Source organism: Cynoglossus semilaevis, chromosome 5, assembly GCF_000523025.1.
Source record: "Cynoglossus semilaevis isolate Cse_v1.0 chromosome 5, Cse_v1.0, whole genome shotgun sequence".
Classification (NCBI taxonomy): domain Eukaryota; kingdom Metazoa; phylum Chordata; class Actinopteri; order Pleuronectiformes; family Cynoglossidae; genus Cynoglossus; species Cynoglossus semilaevis.
This window is the reverse complement of record NC_024311.1, coordinates 9,788,933-9,809,333: the sequence shown is the minus strand read 5'-3', so window position 1 is coordinate 9,809,333 and position 20,401 is coordinate 9,788,933. Positions and strand designations below refer to the sequence as shown.

General features: G+C 39.4%; 2 protein-coding genes and 1 long non-coding RNA gene across 8 annotated transcripts in view; 2 read left to right on the top strand and 1 right to left on the bottom strand.

Annotated features, from left to right (window-relative positions):
- Positions 1–601: 601 nt before the first annotated feature.
- Positions 602–12,644, bottom strand: pkma (pyruvate kinase M1/2a). 4 transcript variants are annotated; one of them, XM_008310365.3, is made up of 11 exons: positions 12,527–12,644; positions 8,171–8,352; positions 7,908–7,999; positions 7,170–7,301; positions 6,803–6,989; positions 6,444–6,714; positions 6,125–6,275; positions 5,848–6,000; positions 4,217–4,383; positions 1,800–1,981; positions 602–1,696 (listed from the first exon to the last, which is right to left on the bottom strand). In XM_008310365.3, exons 2-11 carry the CDS (start codon positions 8,325–8,327, stop codon positions 1,590–1,592), a joined length of 1,599 nt encoding a protein of 532 aa, XP_008308587.2. In that variant the 5' UTR covers positions 8,328–8,352; positions 12,527–12,644; the 3' UTR covers positions 602–1,589. The 4 variants fall into 4 exon arrangements, 3 of the variants coding, with proteins under 3 accessions (XP_008308587.2, XP_016887981.1, XP_024911224.1); XM_017032492.2 differs by having other exon boundaries at positions 12,381–12,535; XM_025055456.1 differs by lacking the exon at positions 12,527–12,644 and adding an exon at positions 10,291–11,913.
- LOC112487008 (uncharacterized) lies at positions 2,503–5,841 on the top strand. The gene is made up of 3 exons (XR_003049680.1): positions 2,503–2,764; positions 2,884–3,723; positions 5,003–5,841. It is a non-coding gene; the product is annotated as an uncharacterized LOC112487008 (long non-coding RNA).
- A 1,111-nt stretch (positions 12,645–13,755) lies between the features above and the next one.
- Positions 13,756–20,401, top strand: part of LOC103378991 (poly [ADP-ribose] polymerase 6) — a 17,172-nt gene continuing 10,526 nt past the window's right edge. Inside the window, exons 1-9 of one of the 3 annotated variants that reach the window (XM_025055458.1) lie at positions 13,756–14,177; positions 15,396–15,516; positions 15,974–16,051; positions 17,681–17,775; positions 17,962–18,022; positions 18,215–18,305; positions 18,490–18,556; positions 18,723–18,872; positions 20,328–20,401. The exon at positions 20,328–20,401 is cut by the window's right edge and continues 89 nt beyond it. In XM_025055458.1, the coding sequence (XP_024911226.1) occupies positions 15,514–15,516; positions 15,974–16,051; positions 17,681–17,775; positions 17,962–18,022; positions 18,215–18,305; positions 18,490–18,556; positions 18,723–18,872; positions 20,328–20,401 (619 nt within the window). In that variant the 5' untranslated portion in view covers positions 13,756–14,177; positions 15,396–15,513. Of the gene's footprint in view, positions 15,517–15,973; positions 16,052–17,680; positions 17,776–17,961; positions 18,023–18,214; positions 18,306–18,489; positions 18,557–18,722; positions 18,873–20,327 lie in introns of all 3 variants that reach the window. The other 2 variants (XM_025055457.1, XM_025055459.1) reach the window with 2 other exon arrangements.

Below are 20,401 nucleotides of genomic sequence, written 5' to 3'. Positions count from 1 at the left end.
ATATTTCAAAAATCACCCAAAACAAGCAAACATGTAAGGCACAGTGAAATCTTAGTCAAATAAGTTCCTGAACAAATCTCCAAAAATAAAAGTGACTCAAAAATGACTAAAAATGCACTAATTTGCTTTAAATGAGTTGCTATGTCTTGTTTTATGGTAAAAATTCAGAAAAAATATACCTTTTTGTTTCATCAGCCATTGATTGAAAGCAACATAATATACCAATAAAAAATCCTAAAGACTAAAATGTGTTGCTGGTTTGACCAGGGGAGAGTGACAAAGACTGTGAAATGTGGGCCCAGGTTGAATTCCTAGAACAGGCAATAGTAAAAAAAAAAATGAAATGATGGTATTAGACACAACATTATGAACGGAGTTACTGCTCTCCCTACCAATTGTTAAAATTTGATACTAAGTCTGAGTAGTAATGGGTTCAGGAAGAAAGAAAGTCTAAAAAATATATATATTTTAGTACTCGTGGTACCAATACAATACAATACAATACAACACAGACAGGAAGGTTTGGGGAAAAAGCTAGAGAGGCCAGATTGAGATGGTTTGGCTGTGATTAGTCATCAGTAAAAAGAACAAGAGGTCAAGATATATGTGAATCTCTCCTTTATTGGTGGGAAGCCAGTCTTGTTGCACAATCTGGAGCCTCTATTTAATATATACCTATTTATCTTTATATATATTTTAAAACCTTTACATCAGATTAGATCTTGCACTCTACAGTTACACTTTGAAGCACACAAACACACACACAATAGACACAAGTTACAATGGGCCACTGATGGGCCAATGATGGAGAACTAAGGATAGCATTAAGGTTCACTGGCACCAAAGGCCTGGACCAGTCACCTGTGAAAACCCCTAAAAGTGCTCTTTGATTTCAGTCATTATTTTATCACAAATTTATTTTAACACAAATACAGTAACTACCGCCACACCTCTGGAGCGGACATCCAAAGCTAACCCTTCTCTTTAATCAGACAAAATATAAGTAGTATTTGGATGTCCCACACCGAGACTTGATCCACAAAAGTATAACAAAGAGTGTAACATTGTCTGGAGTCGACGAGGAGTGCAGATACGTTTGAATACAAGGGCAGCTGGAACACTTGGAACACACAGCACTACATTAGGATCTGTTTGGGTGAAGTTGTGGAGGAGAGGCAGCTTCTGAAGGAGTGAGACCATTTTTTTCAGTCTGCCTCAGCTCCAACATCACCTAAACATGAGCCATTATGCGCATGCACACAAACCAAGAAGCTTTCACTCGTGGACTGAATCACTTCTGACAATACAAGTGTCAAATAAACAGCAGTTTCTGGTTGTGTGTGTTAATTTGAGGCTCCAAAGACTGGTTTAATGGAGAGAACCTTCTAGAGAGGAATGGAGATAAAGTGGAAATGTATTGAAGGTTAGTTTTTTAAATTTTTTTTAAATTTAATTCCTGTATGCTTACTGCGATCTAAAGACTCTGACTCTCTATTGAAGACTTAAAAGGCTGTGAGCTGGAGTGCACTGTTGAGCTATGAAACATAGATGAAAGGTGAAGGGAGAAAGCAGAGTGGCCTCACGGTTTTTCACACCACTGGAACCACACGCATGGTGTTGGTGAAACCAGAACCTGGGCGCCAGCCGGTCAGGACGATGACAATATCGCCTTCTTTGAAGAAGCCGCGGGCTTTGCCTGAAATGTCACAAGTATTTTTTTAGATTACAAAACAAATCCTTCAACTGAGTTATTACGGCATTTTTTAAACTGTTTTGAAAACAAGACATCAAAGTCATACCCATATCCATGGCAAAGTTGACACGCATGTCGACGTCCTCTGCCCACACCTCATGGGCAGGGGTGGTGTAAAGGACAGGAAAGATGCCCCGGTACAGGTGTGCTTGACGGGCTGTCTGGGCGTTACGAGTCAAAGCGATGATGGGGGCACGTGGTCTGTACCTCGATACCAGGTGGGCAGACCTGCAGAAAAGCACATCTGGTAAATACTGAGAAGTAAAATTTGATTATTTTTATCTTTGTCTTGACAGTTAAATAAAAGCTATTCTAGTCCATTAATAAGTCAAAAAAAAAACAAACAAACAAAAAAAACAGGCAAAATTATTAAGAGCCACGATCACAGTCCTACAGTACATGCTAAAATCAAAATGTCCACTTTCTCCAACATACTTCCAACATAAGGCTCAGGCACCCATGTTGAATGGCATTCACCAGTGATTTGACTTAGAATTGCAAAATAAGGGCACTTTAGTCTGTTTTTTAGTATTTATTTGTTATTTTGAGCCTTAAGGTTTGAACCACTCAGGGCACTTTAAACCTGACAGCTGGACATTTGGACTTTGCTTGTATGAAACACATTCTTATTCTGTCTTCATTTTCAGCCTGTTTTTACAAACCAAACACACAGACAGATGTGGAGGTTAGGGGGGATTGGAAATGATTAATGAATTAGTGTTAATTACCAAGAGGAGCCGTAGAAAAGCTGCAGATGCGTCCCTTACCTTCGGGTCGAGGTTGATTACACGGCTATGTTTCTGTCTTACCTTCCAGTCTTGGTCAGAACAATGATTGCACTAGCGCAGCATTTAAAGGACGACTCCACGGCACCGACGGCCACGGCCTCTGTGGGGTCTCTGGTGAAGTGAGAGTGTCTCCTCAGCTCTTCGAACAGCTGCCTGTGGAAGGTGGCGGCCTCCGCCTCTCGAGCTATCTGAGGATCGGAGGACCATGGAGGAAGGAAGGAAGGTATTGGGGGTGAAGGGTTACTCAGTCTCGCTCTCTTTCACACACACACACACACCATAGACATGGTGCTGTGTCACTCATCCCTCTCTGTCCCTGCTCTGTCTCCCTAATATATGCAGAAAACCGATACTCTGTGTCCTCCGTGACCTGTCAGGATCAGGTGACCTGCCTACCTTCCAGAGCCTGTGAGAACAATGATGGCAGAGGCCAAGCTCTTAAAGGAGGCCTCCACAGCGCCAATAGCAATGGCCTCTGCGTGGTCTTTGCAGTATGGCGTGGAACGACGCAGGTCCTCAAACACCTGCCGATGGAACATGGCCGCCTCAGCTTCACGTGCGATCTGGCACATGTGCGAGATTGAAGATGCAAGGAGCGAAGGTGTTTCCACACCAACAACAAGCACGTGTTATGATGGAGAAGAGTCGGTTGGAAAAATTAAAACGGACAAGTGTGTCAGAGACAAAGAGGGAGACAAGTTAGAAATGAGACAAAAAGAACAGAGTGAACAGTAAACAGAGGAACGTAACACAGTAGTGTCAGTGGAAGTAGAAAAAATATTCAGCAACATTTAAACACGTTCAGTGAGAGGCCGTGCTTCAAATCCCACACTTACCCTCTCACAATTTAAGACAAACTTTACCACAAGTCTTTGTATAATGTTAATAAAATGTTTGAATATTGTAAAAAAAAATCTAAAAGTTATATTAAACTAAAAAGCAAAGAATCTAAAACAATGGATGAAAAATAAAATAAGTCAAACTCATAAAAACTATACTGTGTCATTGAGGTCCAAAAGCAAGATAGGAATTGTAAGGCAAGCATAGCATTCAAAAACACACAGACAGACGGAAAGAAACAGAAGGGATTTGAAAGGAGAACGCAGCAAAGAAGAAATGTGTACATGAAAACAAAGCCTTGTACACAAAAGTGTACTGTAAAAATGTCACATGCTTTGGAAGGTTAAGGTCAGTCAAAGTCAAGTTTAGTGTTAATTACCAAGAGGAGCCGTAGAAAAGCTGCAGATGCGTCCCTTACCTTCGGGTCGAGGTTGATTACACGGCTATGTTTCTGTCTTACCTTCCAGTCTTGGTCAGAACAATGATTGCACTAGCGCAGCATTTAAAGGACGACTCCACGGCACCGACGGCCACGGCCTCTGTGGGGTCTCTGGTGAAGTGAGAGTGTCTCCTCAGCTCTTCGAACAGCTGCCTGTGGAAGGTGGCGGCCTCCGCCTCTCGAGCTATCTGAGGATCGGAGGACCATGGAGGAAGGAAGGAAGGTATTGGGGGTGAAGGGTTACTCAGTCTCGCTCTCTTTCACACACACACACACACCATAGACATGGTGCTGTGTCACTCATCCCTCTCTGTCCCTGCTCTGTCTCCCTAATATATGCAGAAAACCGATACTCTGTGTCCTCCGTGACCTGTCAGGATCAGGTGACCTGCCTACCTTCCAGAGCCTGTGAGAACAATGATGGCAGAGGCCAAGCTCTTAAAGGAGGCCTCCACAGCGCCAATAGCAATGGCCTCTGCGTGGTCTTTGCAGTATGGCGTGGAACGACGCAGGTCCTCAAACACCTGCCGATGGAACATGGCCGCCTCAGCTTCACGTGCGATCTGGCACATGTGCGAGATTGAAGATGCAAGGAGCGAAGGTGTTTCCACACCAACAACAAGCACGTGTTATGATGGAGAAGAGTCGGTTGGAAAAATTAAAACGGACAAGTGTGTCAGAGACAAAGAGGGAGACAAGTTAGAAATGAGACAAAAAGAACAGAGTGAACAGTAAACAGAGGAACGTAACACAGTAGTGTCAGTGGAAGTAGAAAAAATATTCAGCAACATTTAAACACGTTCAGTGAGAGGCCGTGCTTCAAATCCCACACTTACCCTCTCACAATTTAAGACAAACTTTACCACAAGTCTTTGTATAATGTTAATAAAATGTTTGAATATTGTAAAAAAAAATCTAAAAGTTATATTAAACTAAAAAGCAAAGAATCTAAAACAATGGATGAAAAATAAAATAAGTCAAACTCATAAAAACTATACTGTGTCATTGAGGTCCAAAAGCAAGATAGGAATTGTAAGGCAAGCATAGCATTCAAAAACACACAGACAGACGGAAAGAAACAGAAGGGATTTGAAAGGAGAACGCAGCAAAGAAGAAATGTGTACATGAAAACAAAGCCTTGTACACAAAAGTGTACTGTAAAAATGTCACATGCTTTGGAAGGTTAAGGTCAGTCAAAGTCAAGTTTAAGAAACAAACCATGCAACAACTCAGAGGCAGAATCTGCAGGATCTACTGCTGAGTCACTCCTGTATCTGCAGAGCAGTACCAACAAGTGTGGCTGCAGACTGCAGGAGACGACTGGGACAGGAGAGGACGACGGAAGACACAGAGGAAAGCTAGGAGTGTTTAAAAGTTCATATCCTGTCCTTGTCCATTACTAAAAGATAAGAGCTAAAAAACATGCATACAGTACAGCTGCTTATCTTACTGTTACTCATGAACATATGGACATCTGTTACTGTTACTGTGTAGGTCAGTAGTTTAAGAAATAAAACAGATCCAAACTTAGTGTTTGATAATTAGGTGTGAATGAAATGTAATCACTAACTCCAGCCTATGACTTCCCTTTAACAGAGTAAACACAGAGGATGACATGCACTTCCATTTGTCCCAGCACTGTTAAAATGACAATTGCTGGGACAGATGGGAAAAGAAAAAGCTGTAACTGGACAACTAAAAGAGATTAGGGGCTTAAAAGGCCAAGAACAACAAAAATGTAAATTAAAAATATAATATATGTTTATCTCTCAATACCTTAAATTCTTGTGCTCCGTTACTTTTACTATTACTATACTTCACTATTATAACCAGGGATGTAACGATGCATAAAAAAACAAACAAAAAAAAACAACAAAAACTTAAAAATTGTACGTCCATAGACTATGTTGACATACTAGCCTAACTGACATTCAGGTGTTTAAACAGAACATGGGAAGAACCTAAAGTTTAGTGTATCATTACACCCCTAATTATTACTCGACTACGTTTATAATGCATGACCTCACCATGTGCTGTGTTCGTACTGCTTCCAGAGGGTAGTCCCCCTTGGCAGTTTCTCCACTCAGCATGATGCAGTCGGCTCCATCCAACACAGCGTTGGCTACGTCGCTGCCTTCAGCACGGGTCGGCCTGGGCTTCTTGATCATGCTTTCCAACATCTGAGACAAAGTTTTGATTCAGTTTAAGAAACGTGGTAACGTCGTTATCTTAATGTTACAGTGTGTAACAGAAAATTACGTTACAAAGAACACCAGGGTTTTTGCTGAACACTTGCTGTCTCACCTGAGTGGCACAAGTGATGGGCTTGCCGGCTCTGTTGCAGCGGCCAATCATCATCTTCTGGGCAAGAAAGACCTTTTCTGTGGGGATCTCAATGCCAAGGTCACCACGGGCAACCATGATGCCATCGCTGGCCTCCATGATCTCGTCAAATCTGCACCACACACAGCATGTGGTATAAATAAAATTTCATTTAATCTAATTGTATAATTTAAACAACGTTCCTAAACATGACCTTTTATCTGTACATTGCTAGAATGTATATTTATATATACATATTTATATACACAGTAAATATATGTATATGCATGCATGCAAATACCTGCGTACACCCTCGTGGTTCTCCAGTTTGCTGATGATCTTAATGTCTTTGCCCTTCTCTCCCAGCACAGCCCTGACAGCGTGCACATCTTCTGCTTTGCGAATGAAGGAGGCAAACACCATGTCCACTCCCTGTTCCACACCAAACTGCAGGTCCTGGATGTCCTTTTCTGAAACAGCAGGGAGGTCTACCGCAGCACCAGGGAGGTTCACTCCCTTCTTACTACCCAGCATGCCTCCATTCTCGATCTCACACATGACGTAATCGTAGCCTAGCAGTTAAATAAAACATTGGACTATTGAGTTCAAGAGATCTTGATTCTTTTTTTTATTATGTTGTGTCAGCATCTACACACTCACCAATCTCCTTAACCTGCAGGGACATGAGGCCGTCGTCAATGTAGATCTTGCTGCCAATTTCCACCACTTTGCTTATGTTTTTGTAGTCAAGCCAGAGGATTTTCTCACTGCAGTCCTCCTGGTAAGCATCATCTAAGGTGATCTTGATCATTTCACCTTTGACCAGCTCCACCTCAGCAGTGCCACTCTGTTATTTCATTTATAGAGAGAACGTTTTATTTTCCTACCGGTTAGCCTACATTTTTATCATGTTCCAGCTTGTTTCACAACTGTATTACAATGCATAGAATCGATGAAGCTGCAAAGTCATTGTGTGCATCTGTGTTAAGCAGTAGTTAAAAAAAATAAATAGTGAAGGTAAGCTTACTCCTTTGATCAGACCAGTCCTGATCTCTGGGCCTTTGGTGTCCAGGGCAATACCAATGGGTCTGTACTGGATGCTGCCAGGCTCAAAACTTTCACATGCTTCACGAACATTTTTGATGGTCTGTGCATGATACTGCAAAACATTAAATGGAAAAGTACATTTAAAACAAACATGTAGTAAAAACAATTTAAAAGACTGAACTAGGCATCTTCAGCTGTTCGGCTTTTGTTCTGGTGTAACTGAGGATAAGGTACTGATTTTACACATGTACAAATTTTAAAATGAAACTAAACTAAAAGGTTTTTATTTCAGCTTAACATTTTGGTTAAATTAGACATTAAAGCATATAAAACATCAACACAAGGAGATGAAAGCAATTCAAAAGTAGAAATACCCTGGAGGTCAGAACCAGATCCTGGATATGTATTTGATTAGTTAAGAGTAAAAAGTCACACAGGATTAACAATAAATCACTAACTAGCTTTTAGGTAAACATCTTAAGCCCAGAGCGGAAGAATGGCTAATTTCTATGATTCACTATGTGTGATTATATCCAAGCAACATCTTTTTTTGCCTACATCCATCACTGACAAATAGTTACAAAAGTTGTGTCAAAATCAAGCCAACTAAAGGAAGAAGTGATTTCCACATCAGCAAAATCAACCAACTAACGAAATGTGGTGATAAAGCACGGAACTAAAACGTGACCGTTAACAGTCTGAGAGGAGAAGCGCCCACCTCATGTGTGCCGTGTGAAAAGTTCATGCGAGCAATGTTCATTCCAGACTTAATCATCTCCTTCAGTGTTTCCACAGAGCGTGAGGCTGGTCCTGCAGTCAACAGTAGAACATTGTGACAACATTGACATTGTGATTGTATCCTTCCATATATAAACAGCTGATTTATATTCGAATACAACCCGACAAAAATATAGATGTGCTATAGACTGGCAATGTAAACGGCAATTTCTGGTGCAAAGTATGTGGCTTGTGGAAACGAACCAATGGTGCAGATGATGCCAGTGTTGCGTGCAGTGGTGGGCTCAGAGTCGATGTCCAGCAGGCACATGTGCTCCAGGAAGGTGTCGGCCATGGCAGCGTTCAGCTGCTGTGTCTGGATGAAGGCAGAGCCCATGTCTAGCGACTTTGACTGAGGCATTGTTATCACTGCTAGTGAAGGAGAGCTGCAACAACAGTAGAAGAGAAAATGTTAAGTTATCCATTACAACAAAGGTAAACTTCTAAGTACCCCAAATAATTGTGTGTCAATTGTATTATAGAAATACATATATATTACTTTATACATATATATTTTATTATAGATATCAGCGACATTTATATTCTGTACTGTACCTCACTAAGCAGATATATTACACAGCTGATATAATGTAACCTTCAAAGTACATTTTGTTCCTTATGCCACTTCTCTTAGCATTACATCAATAACACCAAAACCTTGTGCAAAAATCTTTGCACAAGAAATGACAAAGAAATTCACAAGTCTGAATTCACTAATCAACAGCTCAATGCACTTTTTTCCCTTCACTTGTTCAACAATGAGAATTATCAGAAGTCCGTGCCAGCAAGGCATGTTTCAACAGCCACAGATCAGCTAAGCACTATCTGACTGGATAGAAGCAGGGTTTTATTATCATAAGGAATGCAACTGCCAGCCAAGTTATTGTTGCTATGGACACGTAGGTGAACAGCAAACTGAAAAGTGAATTTGGTAGTATAGTAAAAAGCAAAAATATCTGAGCTGTGAAAAGTCATTGTGCAACATATATGGACATGTAAATTGCACTATGTTGAACTATTTATCATTTACAAATTTTATAAATAAATATTTTCTGTTATGGTTAAAAGAAAAATCCTGAAATTTCCTTCACGTCACAAATCTTTCTGTTCTCTTGGCCTCCTTGGAGAACTGGTTAAACAAAGTCATGCAATGTCAATTAATACTTTAGTAAAGCAGCCTGCCAAGTTACCAAATACATTAAATTTTATAACATTGTATTTAACTATACACAGCACGATTAAGGGTTTGAGGCAAACTCCACTATACTATAATGATCCTTCACAGAGACCCACTGATGATGTAACAACTGAGTCAGAGGAGCAGACCACTGCCAGACCAGAGCTGTACGTGAACACTGTCACATCGCATAAGATCATTTTGGTTAGGGCAGGAAAGTTTACTGTTCACTGCACTGTGCTGTGAATTCTATGCAAATCGGACTGTTTCGACCTACTGAACAACTATAAATATGTTGCTACATCATCACTTACAGACAATGAATTATTGGTTAAACTTTGGTCACTTATACTTTACATATAGAGTACTGTTCTTGCTAACACAATAATCACAAAAGTATCATTCAGGGTTGTAAAACCAATGAAGTATAATGCTATGCTAAGAGATGTAAGTACAAAACTAAAAGGTGAACCACAAGGCTCTTATACAGAGAATGAGATAAAGTTTCATCACCTCTACATAGCAGTTTTCTTTTTCCTTGTGTACAAAAAACAATGTCATATGTCTAACCAGAGTTACAACACATGTTTGTTATGTGGTACTCTACAACCCTACCTCTATTGGAAGAACATTTCAATAACATTTAAAAACAGGCCGAGTCCAATGAGTATTGTAAGTGTGCATTTGACAAAGAGAAAAACTGGAATAAATGGTTATAGCATACAGTCTGTTGTATGAATAAATACATTTTTTTCCCTGAATCATCCTCATATACAGCCCTTATTCTTTAGCTTCTCTGTAGAGGAGAACATTCACTAGTAAGGGAAATATTAGAAAATCTGGTGGAAGAACAATGACAGGGCTGGTTGAACCTACAATTACAAATGCAAACAGACTTTGCTGACAATAAGCCCTCACAATCCCTTCTCAACACATCAACTCTTATAACAAACTCTATTCCGGTAACATAATCCTATTCACCAAGGTCAATTATGCAATGACTAGTGAAATGGTAGCATTACTGACATTTCATCTCCAACCTTCTGATTCTGGCTTTATTCAAAGTGTTTTTAGGTCAAGTACTGTATGTCTGACTTTGCTGATTGAAACTCAATAATACAGGGCAGTATTTCTTGGTTGAACTCACATTCTCCTGTAGATCTTCTGGCTCCTTTTGTGGACTAATAAGCCAGGCGATAGCAGTGACCTCAACAACAAACCCAGTGTGCTGAAACCTGCTGCGCTGGTGATCAATATGTGTCCTGCTACAGCAGTCCTTGCAGAACTTACAGTAGGCACGCATACGTACAATACTTTCAAGAGCTCAGGTGTAAATCCTTTCAGTGAGGATAAAGAACATGGAAGAAGCCTGCAGTGAACAGGCAACCGCCATAATCTAACACAAAGGACTTGCATACGACCACCACAATGCACCACGGTTGTGTCCCTTAAAATACTACAACCAGCCAAAGTCATACTGCACTCCAAACCTATGAACAGACAGTTAGCTAATAATAACACTCAGCATGTCAGGTCTTTTTGCAGACACCCAATACTCAGTGTATGGTGGTAAACACATATTGTACGCAGGCCTCTAGAAACTACAACAAATCCAAACACTTTCTGGACAATTTAGGTAAAGCTTGGTGTAATGAAATTATCATTAAAATTATACTTATGCTGCTTTGTGTGCTGCAACCAGGCAAAAAAGTATTAGTTATATATGTGAAACATCATATAATACTTTCTGCTGGATCATATTATCATATTGCATGGATTTTCACTGTTGTCATATGAATCAGCAGTTCCATTGAAACCTAGATGTTGTTGAGTTTCACAATAACGTGAAATATGTGAAACTCACAGCTTACTGGTAAAACTGCATGGGAGCACCACCACCTGCAAAATGTCACCTCTACTGCACTGAAACAAGTTTAACAACAACAGCAGCAGCAGGTCAATGCCACCTCCACCCAGAACAGATAACTACACTTGTCATACTAATTTTAACCACAAATAAGTAAGTACATGCTAGAAGGCCTCTTAAAACATATCATAAACCGCACTATCTGCCAGGACAATAATCAGATCATAAAGCCACACCACAGCAGGTACCATTTATTTCTGGTGACTCTGCTGCATACACGGAGTTTATAAACTCGCAATAGAGCAGGGCATTCAGACTCCAAAGTGAAATATGCTGTAACACTAGGCACAAGAACTTTACAATCATTCTACTGTAATTAAAGTCAACTGTCCAACTACACAGAACACAGTTAGACTTTTTGCTAACGTCGTTTCCGCAAATTATAGTCACCTGATTCTAACCAGGATACTTTTCATTTTCTCCATTTAGACACAACCGTAACTTTGCTTGAAGCAGTTAAAGGTAGAAGCAGCTAAACAGGGTGTCATAATCTTATAATTGCAGTTAGATGAGGACAAACCCTTAGGCACGAAATGCGGAACGATATGCATTGCATCTGTAACACCCACTGCAGCAGGGCACTGCAGTAAACCTGCTGAAAGATTACAGGCGTCACATTGGATTTTTATTGACACAGTGCCCTATAGTACAGGCCCCGTAATTAATACCGTGGTTTATTTATTACTAAGGGAAACCAAAAGAACGTCGAATCTGTGGATGATTAGCGTCATCTAAAGACTGTTACGACGACGCGGTACTACAAAATAGTATAAGATAATTTAAACTTCGGAGAGTTTTAAAACTGTTCATTTTTTCCACCAGTAATTCTAAAGCGTTATTTACGGTACAACACACACGATGCGCCACAGATCACGTTCTCATCCTGCGTCACATTTTCCTGCTTTGAGTACGTCACGATGACTGACCAGTAAGAAAACCAAGAAAACTGAACTTCCACACCCACAACCGGAAATGAACACAACGTCCAACACTTCACGCATCACATTTGTCTGCTTGTTTTAACATTAGGAACAAGAAACACATTTAGTAAAACAGAGACCACAGTCTTTAACTTCTCAGTCTACTCACTAATTCAATGGTAACTGGATAAATAAATATATACAATGACGTAAAAACTCAGCACGGCAGAATCGCAATGCTCATCTTGAACATATGAATGAGATAACTGCGGATATTTATAGAAACGACTTAATGTACTTGCACAGTCAACACTGTAGCTTACTCAATCAAAACGTTATGTTGGTGAGGAAAGTGTCAATCCCGACCGAATCGTGTATGAACGCACTTACCAGTGTACAGGATGTTGCTGAGAAAGAACCAAGGCAACGAGGTCAAAATAATAAAATAACTGTCTGAATTGCTCACCACTTATCAGGTCACCCCGTGTGACTGATAAGCGCTGGTGCAATGGCCTTAGGTATAGCACAGGTCTTACCTTAGCGTTCAACTCGTGGAGAACCGATGTTGCCGCTGCTTTAACAGAGGCTCAAGGTGATCTTCCTCGTCACACACTCCGCGGGACTACTTTCTATAGATGCATCTGTCGTATCCATCCGAGATTACGTCATCACACGACAGCAAATAGGCAGCAGTGTAATTACAATTAGAGAGATTTGTAGACAAATGCAAAAATGTGTTGTTTGAATTATATTCCACAAAGAGATGTCTGGAAAGTAGATAATAGAGAAAATGATGCGGAAGGATACGCGGAATTACGGTCGAAGTACTTAGGGAAGTTAGAGAACCAATCAGACTGCGGGATGGCATCAGTTGAGAACAGCATGGCCGCTACGTGACTGTATAACAAGCTGCCATGTTGTTGATTCCTTAATATCCTACGGATGTACAAACCACCTGCTGCCTGAAAAGTTTATGAGGATGACGCACTAAAATATGTACTCTCTGACAGTTGTTTCGATACAGGTTTTACCACCAGCTAATAGCCAGCTTTGAGCCGTTTTAGAGATGTTTGGCTGATGAATCAGAGATGCTCCACGTTCAACTGCTTTTACCTTTAGACAATACTTCCCTCTAGCGATGAAAATGTGAAATGTCGACCCATTTCTACGTTAATATTTCATGATTAAACATGAAAGATTTCTTTATTGTCATTTCACACGTTGCACATAGAGCTGTGTTCCCGTGCATTTGTATCGAACGTTAAAAGGCCCTAATGATCTAAAAATGACAAAAGTTAGGTAAATAAAGAGAAAAATTAATGTATGTATATACAAATATATATAGTATATTATATATATAGAAACCAGCCAGATACACACACACACATATATACATACATATATATTTATATATATACATACATACACACACGTCATTTGTACATATGTATATATATGTACATATATACATACATATTAGTTTTTTTATTACCATTAGTCAGTAAATATTATTAGTAATACTATTATTAATGAGTGAGTCATATTGTTTCCTCTTTATTCTATTGCATCATGGTCAAGAATCGTTTGAATTTTTTGTTTTATTTTTTTTTTCAAAAATTGTTGCTGTTATTAAAACTATATACACTAATTGCAAAAACATTAAATGTATTTCAATGAATATAGATTATTTGTTGTTCTTTTGAACAATATTATAGCACCAATGGACAATGACATAAGCAAACAGTCTGTACTTACATTTACACACAAAACCAAAACATGCATGCAGAGGACTAAGCAGCAGCCATCTTCCTCCTTTTTCACAGCAGCAGCAGTGCAGTCAGCTGCAGGTCACATGACTAGCTTTCCTGGTGCCAGTGAGCATGCTCAGACTCCCCAGTGTTGTCAGGCAAAATATAAGACAGCAGCAGGAGCAGAGATCTGCAATAGATAAACACACAGACTCACAGACACCAGCTTGCTTGATGCTCCAGAAACACAACATTAGTGTTCAGAAACGGATGCTGCAGAACTGGGGACTAGTGGCTCTGGTTTCTCTAGGATCTGATTTTGATGAGCTCATTGTCCTCCTAGTGGAGAACAGCCACTGAGGCAGAAAGGCAGGTGTGCCCTTTAAGAGGGGGAGCAGCTGAGGCAAGGACAGCATCCAAGACTCCATCCTCGGTGGAGGTAAGTGCTGATGGATGTGGATGGGGGGTGCAGAGCATGGGGGAGGGGGCAATCCGCCTGACTGCGTCTGTGTTTACTGTTATCTGTGTTACACTGCTATGAAAAAAAAGAATGCAGATTGGACTGGTCATGGAGAGAGTGATGGTCGGTTGAGGAGGAGGCTGCAGAGCACCAACGTACACTGTAAAAGATAGAATTTCAGCCAAAAGATGTAGACATGAGCAGGAGGCTGTGTGGAAGTAGGTGACGTAGATGTCTGAAAGGGTAAATTAGAGGGATTGAGAGCCCATTCCATGTGACACAAAAAGATGTGACCATATTTTTAGTGGACAGTTGCTAAAAGAAATTGTATTCAATACCTGGTTTGAATCGTCTTCAGTGTGATTTCGTCATGTACTGTCCTGCAGTGTTGACTTCTGTTGCAGTCCAGTTTTTGTTTGGACAAGTTTGAGATTTCATTTTGATTAAGAAAATATATATCACAGTCAACAAAACATGGTGAATGTGAAAAATGCAGAGTAACATTTGTAATTCTATGCTAGAAATATTTTTTCTATATTTCAATTTGAAATCTTATAGTAAATACACCACCACAATATCATGTCCATGTCTGGTATTATAAATTATTATTAAATAATTTTGCCATACTTTTCTATTTCAGTACTACAGTAACAGTCCTACTTTATATATTAAAACATATAGTAACCATCAGTTGTTTATTAAACAATATCATTTTTGGTATCTCTCAATTATTTGTTGTAAATTTAACATCCCACAGTTGCTGTGTGCTCCAACTAAAACAAAAACACAATAGCATAAAATAATTGTCATAACAATATATTTAAATGTTTCCATAGCAACAATAGAGCTGACATCACAATGGGTCCTGTTTTGTTTTGTTACAGTGGTGTGTGTATGAAAACATACTGAAATAAACTGCAAAACAAAGAAACCGAAAGACACTCAGTTCTAAATGTACAGCACACATCTCCCACACACTCTCCACACGGTGATTAATGCCACTCTGAATGGAGGCAGAGAGAGCTGTTGCTAGGATACATGGCAAGGTGAATTGCAGACGTTTTAAAGGAGGTGGGGGAAGCAGTAGGGCACAGTTTACAAAAGATGGCATCTCTGGGTATGGCCATTTTGTTTCACGTTTAACCCTGTATCGATTTTGTAATCTGTGTCTTCAAGCTTTTGCACTCCTTCATATAGCACCAGACAGACGAACGACAAGATCGAAGCTGTGTTGTTTCCTGGAAATAGGCTGAAATGGTCGGCGGTGTTCACAGGCCGAAACCTGTCTGAGTGAGCCTTATGAACACAAGACCCAATGGTAAGAGAGCCAGAGCACTGTTGTTGTAATCACTGCATCTGGTCGAGCTTAGTCATTCTCCTGGGCTTTCGTACAAAATTCAGATGTGTTTTTTAATTACTTTTCATTTTGTAAGCACTAAGCAAATAGGGGTGTAGCAAAATACATTAGCTCAGTTTAAATAAATTATAAATAACAAAAGCGTTGCCATTTTTAAAAACTCTGTCCCTAGAAATAACATTACAATTTATTTTTGATGTCTTTTTTGTGGCTAATTTTTGAGCATTCCGTCTTTGAGACAGTGTTATGCTTAGATCCCTGTTCCTTTGAGAGGCTAAATAAAGCAGTGTTTTGAAGTCCTCCAACACAGAGCTAAATATGGACATGTAAGAAAGGATGCGGGATGAAGTGACCGTTCAAAAAGGTTCCATTTCTCTGCTGTACCATAACAGCCTTTTTATAATGTGTGTGCCTGCAGGACATCAAAGGACAGTGCTGGACAGACGAGGAGTCAGACGGAGAGAATGAGTCAGAGCAGTTTCTATATGGCATTCAGGTAGAGAATCCCCATCTCTCTATCCTTTGATACATTACAGCCCAGTCTTCACTTCATGTACATATTTATCTACATGGAACACTTTCACTGTCAAAAAAGTCAGAAAAATGCATATGTGTCTGATACTAAACCAAAATGAAGAATCAATATTGAACCTGGACATTACTATTTAACTGCTCTGAGTTCAAACCTGTTTAACATTATGATACTACTGCTTTGTTTTCACTTGTGACGTGTTAGCAAAAGGCACATCCTGCAATGTCTAATACATATATACAGTATATACTATTTATGATACATAAGCCTGTACAGTCTGAGGTGCTCAGTCCATTCCCAGGACGAGATGATCTCAGATGGGTCCATTTGACCCCTCCTATCGGTGGACCAGCTGGGTTCAATGCAATGTTTTAAGTCCTCAAACCCAGGTTGAGTGTCGTGGTGTCGTCAGAAAGCTAAAGGCTAACGTTGTTATTCTGTAATTTCCTCTTCACTTATGAAAATAATCGGTCAATTATGACTGTACTGTTTTTGGGTAGTTAAACTTGTAGGTATTACACAAGAATCTACTTTGAATTCACTCTCCAATTGTAATGGATTTCATTATTAACGGTTTGTTTAAAATATGCAGTTGAAGAAAATGTCAATTAATTCTTAAGTACGATCCAACTTTGGAAAAAGTACCACATGTTTTTTAAGAAGTTCTTCAATATTTTCCAGGCCGTCTTCCTTCACCACATCCGTTCCATCAATCACCAGCAAAGCTGTCAAACTCTACTCAGTAGCTACCGATTAATGTTTCATCTCCTCTTATAAAGTTCAGTGCTGAACTTCCACGTAAGATTTCAATCTGGGAGTCATCCTTTTCACTGTTATCTTGCAAGTGCAGTGATTGAAATTTAAATCCAGTCGTAGAATGAGCGCAGCGCTCATTTTCTGTGCGCTCAACGAACATGAAAGCAGTGCAAAGAAGATAAGAATAAAAGTGTGGTATCTTTTCTCCTGAATAGACGGGAGAATAGACACCAGAGGAATATGTGTGACAGACTTGTCAGTGGGGATTATTACACCAATGTGCCATTATTATTAATATACTCTCTTTATACTGAAAATACCAAGTTTGGGCAAAATTTTAATCATCAGTACACCTGAAAAAGGGAAAATAAATATCAAGTATGTGTTTTATACGTTATTGCTAAAATGATCATACTTTTCACAAACAATATTTAAATGAACCTCCGACAGAACATTTACCTTTAAGTACATAGCATCATCTAGCTGTGAAGTTTTATCAACATCACCAAACGAGCTCAAGGTGGAACATAAAGTACATTAGCCTTCAGTTATCAAAAACATTTAATTAATTTAATTTACTTAAATTTAAGTTTGCCCTTAAATTAAAATGAAACATTCAGGTATTTTATCTATTGAAAAACTTCCTGAATATTTAGATTTAATCAATAGATTTCAGATATTAAAATGAATTTATTGTGTAAATTGTGAGCACTTATATAGATGACTGATGTAGACAAGTAGAAGGAAATCCCCGGCCTGTACAAATATTTCTTAGTAAATGTATAATAAACCTTAAAAAATGAACACATTGAGAGACATAATCTTTGCTTTTCACAGGGAAGCTGTGCAGCTGATCTGTACCGTCACCCTCAGCTGGACGCAGACATTGAAGCGGTGAAAGACATCTACACTGACAGTGCTGTCTCTGTCAGGTACGTCATGAACACACGGCTGCACATACAAGTAGAAGTGCAGGATTATTGTCATGCTGAATATGACTTTGTTTATATAAATATATATTTAACATAAACAATTAGTGTTTAGACATAAGTGTGAGAGTCTGCTGCATCCTTTTACTTGGGTTTAATGAACTCTATCTCCTGTTGTGTCCCGAACAGAGAGTACGGGACCATCGACGACGTGGACATTGATCTACACATTAACATCGGTTTCTTAGATGTGAGTCAGCGTTATGTTTCTTCCATACAATCCTCCTCCATCTTTGCTGCCATTCCAACAGCATTTCGTGCAGTAAACACAACTCATTTATAACCTAGGGTGCACTGATGTTTATTAACACAATGAGAAATGGCCCTAATTGGGGTGCTAACTGTGTATGTGTGTATGTGCATGTGTGTGTGTCTGACTCAGGAGGAGGTTGCGACAGCTTGGAAAGTTATCAGAACAGAGCCCATTATTCTGAGACTGCGCTTTTCTCTTTCTCAGTACCTCGATGGACCTGGTGAGTAAAAGATGTCAGTGTGGATATTGGTTGTCTGGGAGGGACTTTAGAATATGTGTGCTACTCACTGAGCGTGGGAGGTGAGTACAGTGTGTGCTACACAAGAGGGAGTGTGAGACACAGTGTGATGTAAGGACAGTGTAAATCTGTGCATTTTCTAACTTTATTAGTCATTTCTGCTCAGAGCCCTCAGTAGAAGTGTTCCAGCCCTCCAATAAAGAAGGCTTCAGCCTCGGCCTGCAGCTCAAGAAGTGAGTGACTAAACCCTTGACATGTGACTCACTTTATGATAATCCATTCAATTGTTCATCTTTTACCACTTAATCACTACAACAAAAACAACAATGATAATAAAATAGGACTTTAGTCCCTTTTTACTCACATTTCCTTCTCCTTGACTCTTTTGTACCACGTCAGGATCCTGAGCACTTTCACTTCACAGCAGTGGAAACACCTCAGTAATGAGTTCCTCAAAGCCCAGCAGGAGAAAAGGCACAGCTGGTTCAAAGCTGGAGGGACCATCAAGAAGTTCCGGGCTGGGCTCAGCATCTTCTCCCCCATTCCCAAGTAGGAACTTTTCTCCCTCTGTGTTACCTTTTCTCTCTCCTGTTTCATTTCTTTTTTACTTTTCCAGGTTATTTCTTTTCACTTAAAAAAGTAAAAAGAACAGATATATAAGAATATAATGAATAATGAGATTTTACCACAAATGATAATAACAAACATCTTGAATGTATCCAGTCTCCCATTTGCTACAATATTGACCCTTAAATAGTATTTCGAGTACAATGGATTATTTAGCTGGGCAGCATAACAGAAATAGTCACTAATGTGTGTGATGTAGTGACAGAAACATATAAATTGCCTTTTGTTTCACTGATCTTTAAACAGGAGCAGCTATTTTAGTTCTTAGAAAAAAAGATTCAGCAAAATCAAACACCTCCTCCTGTGAAATTATATATTATAAACATCTAAACACGAAATACTGCACCTTATTTATAGGATGTAGTTATGATACTTCAACTGACTGTGAACCTTTGTATTGATGAAAATACTTTTTGAAAGGAAGGACCATTTCCAAGAGAAAGTGCAGAGACAAAAGGACACGGTGACACAGCACACTGCAGTTGGACACAAATGCAGTGTCTGACACATTTAACCAATTTTCCTCAGAGAAAAATTCTCCTCCTGGCCCCTGCCTCACTAAAGAATGCTCTGACAGTTACAGGAGCACAGGGACTGAGTTTAAGGCTCACTCAATAGGACGTCAGACAAGTTCATCTCGACATTGTCAGGAGATGACAGAAGTCTGGTGTCAAGGAGGTCATTGATAAGATTAGGAATGCTCCCTTTAAAAAAATGCTCCCTTTAAAAAAAAGATTACACAGTGACATAAGCTGCTGTCATTTCACACAAGAGCTTCATAATATTATGAATCTTATTGTGTCATTAGGAACAGCTTTCTGTAATGAGGTCATAAATGACTTTTAATACAGTACAACCCAATCAAGTTGTATCATGTTTTGTTACGTCTGTGGTATGACTCAAAATTAGGGTTTATTTACAGGGACATAGTTGTAGTAATTGCTGAGTAAGCTGTTAAAGGCAGACACACACATTTCGAAGCCAAACAACATCTCAATATGCAGTGCACATTCAGTACAGGGAGATGTGTGTGTGTGTTTCTCATACCAAGCAGGGTTTTGATGCTTTGACACCACAATAAATTTTCCACATTGCACCAATAATGCAGCGATGTTCTACCCCTGAATATGCTTCTGATTCTGAATTATTTTCTCTTTAATCCATCATTTTACAATTCTTGACTAAAACGAAACTACATTTTTAACTACTTCTCCTCCAATAGTTCCCTTTATTACAACTCTCATTTTAGTATGGACCAAATTAAATGTACAGTTTTGACATAAAGATCAATAATAAAAAATATATTCTCCTACTTCTACATTTGATGAAATGAGAAAAAAAAGTGAATCATCTTTTTTTGTATCTTGTTGTTGCCAGGTCACCGAGTTTTCCTCTGATCCAGGATACAGTTATTAAAGGGAAGTTGAGTGTCCCTGAACTGAGGGTGACCC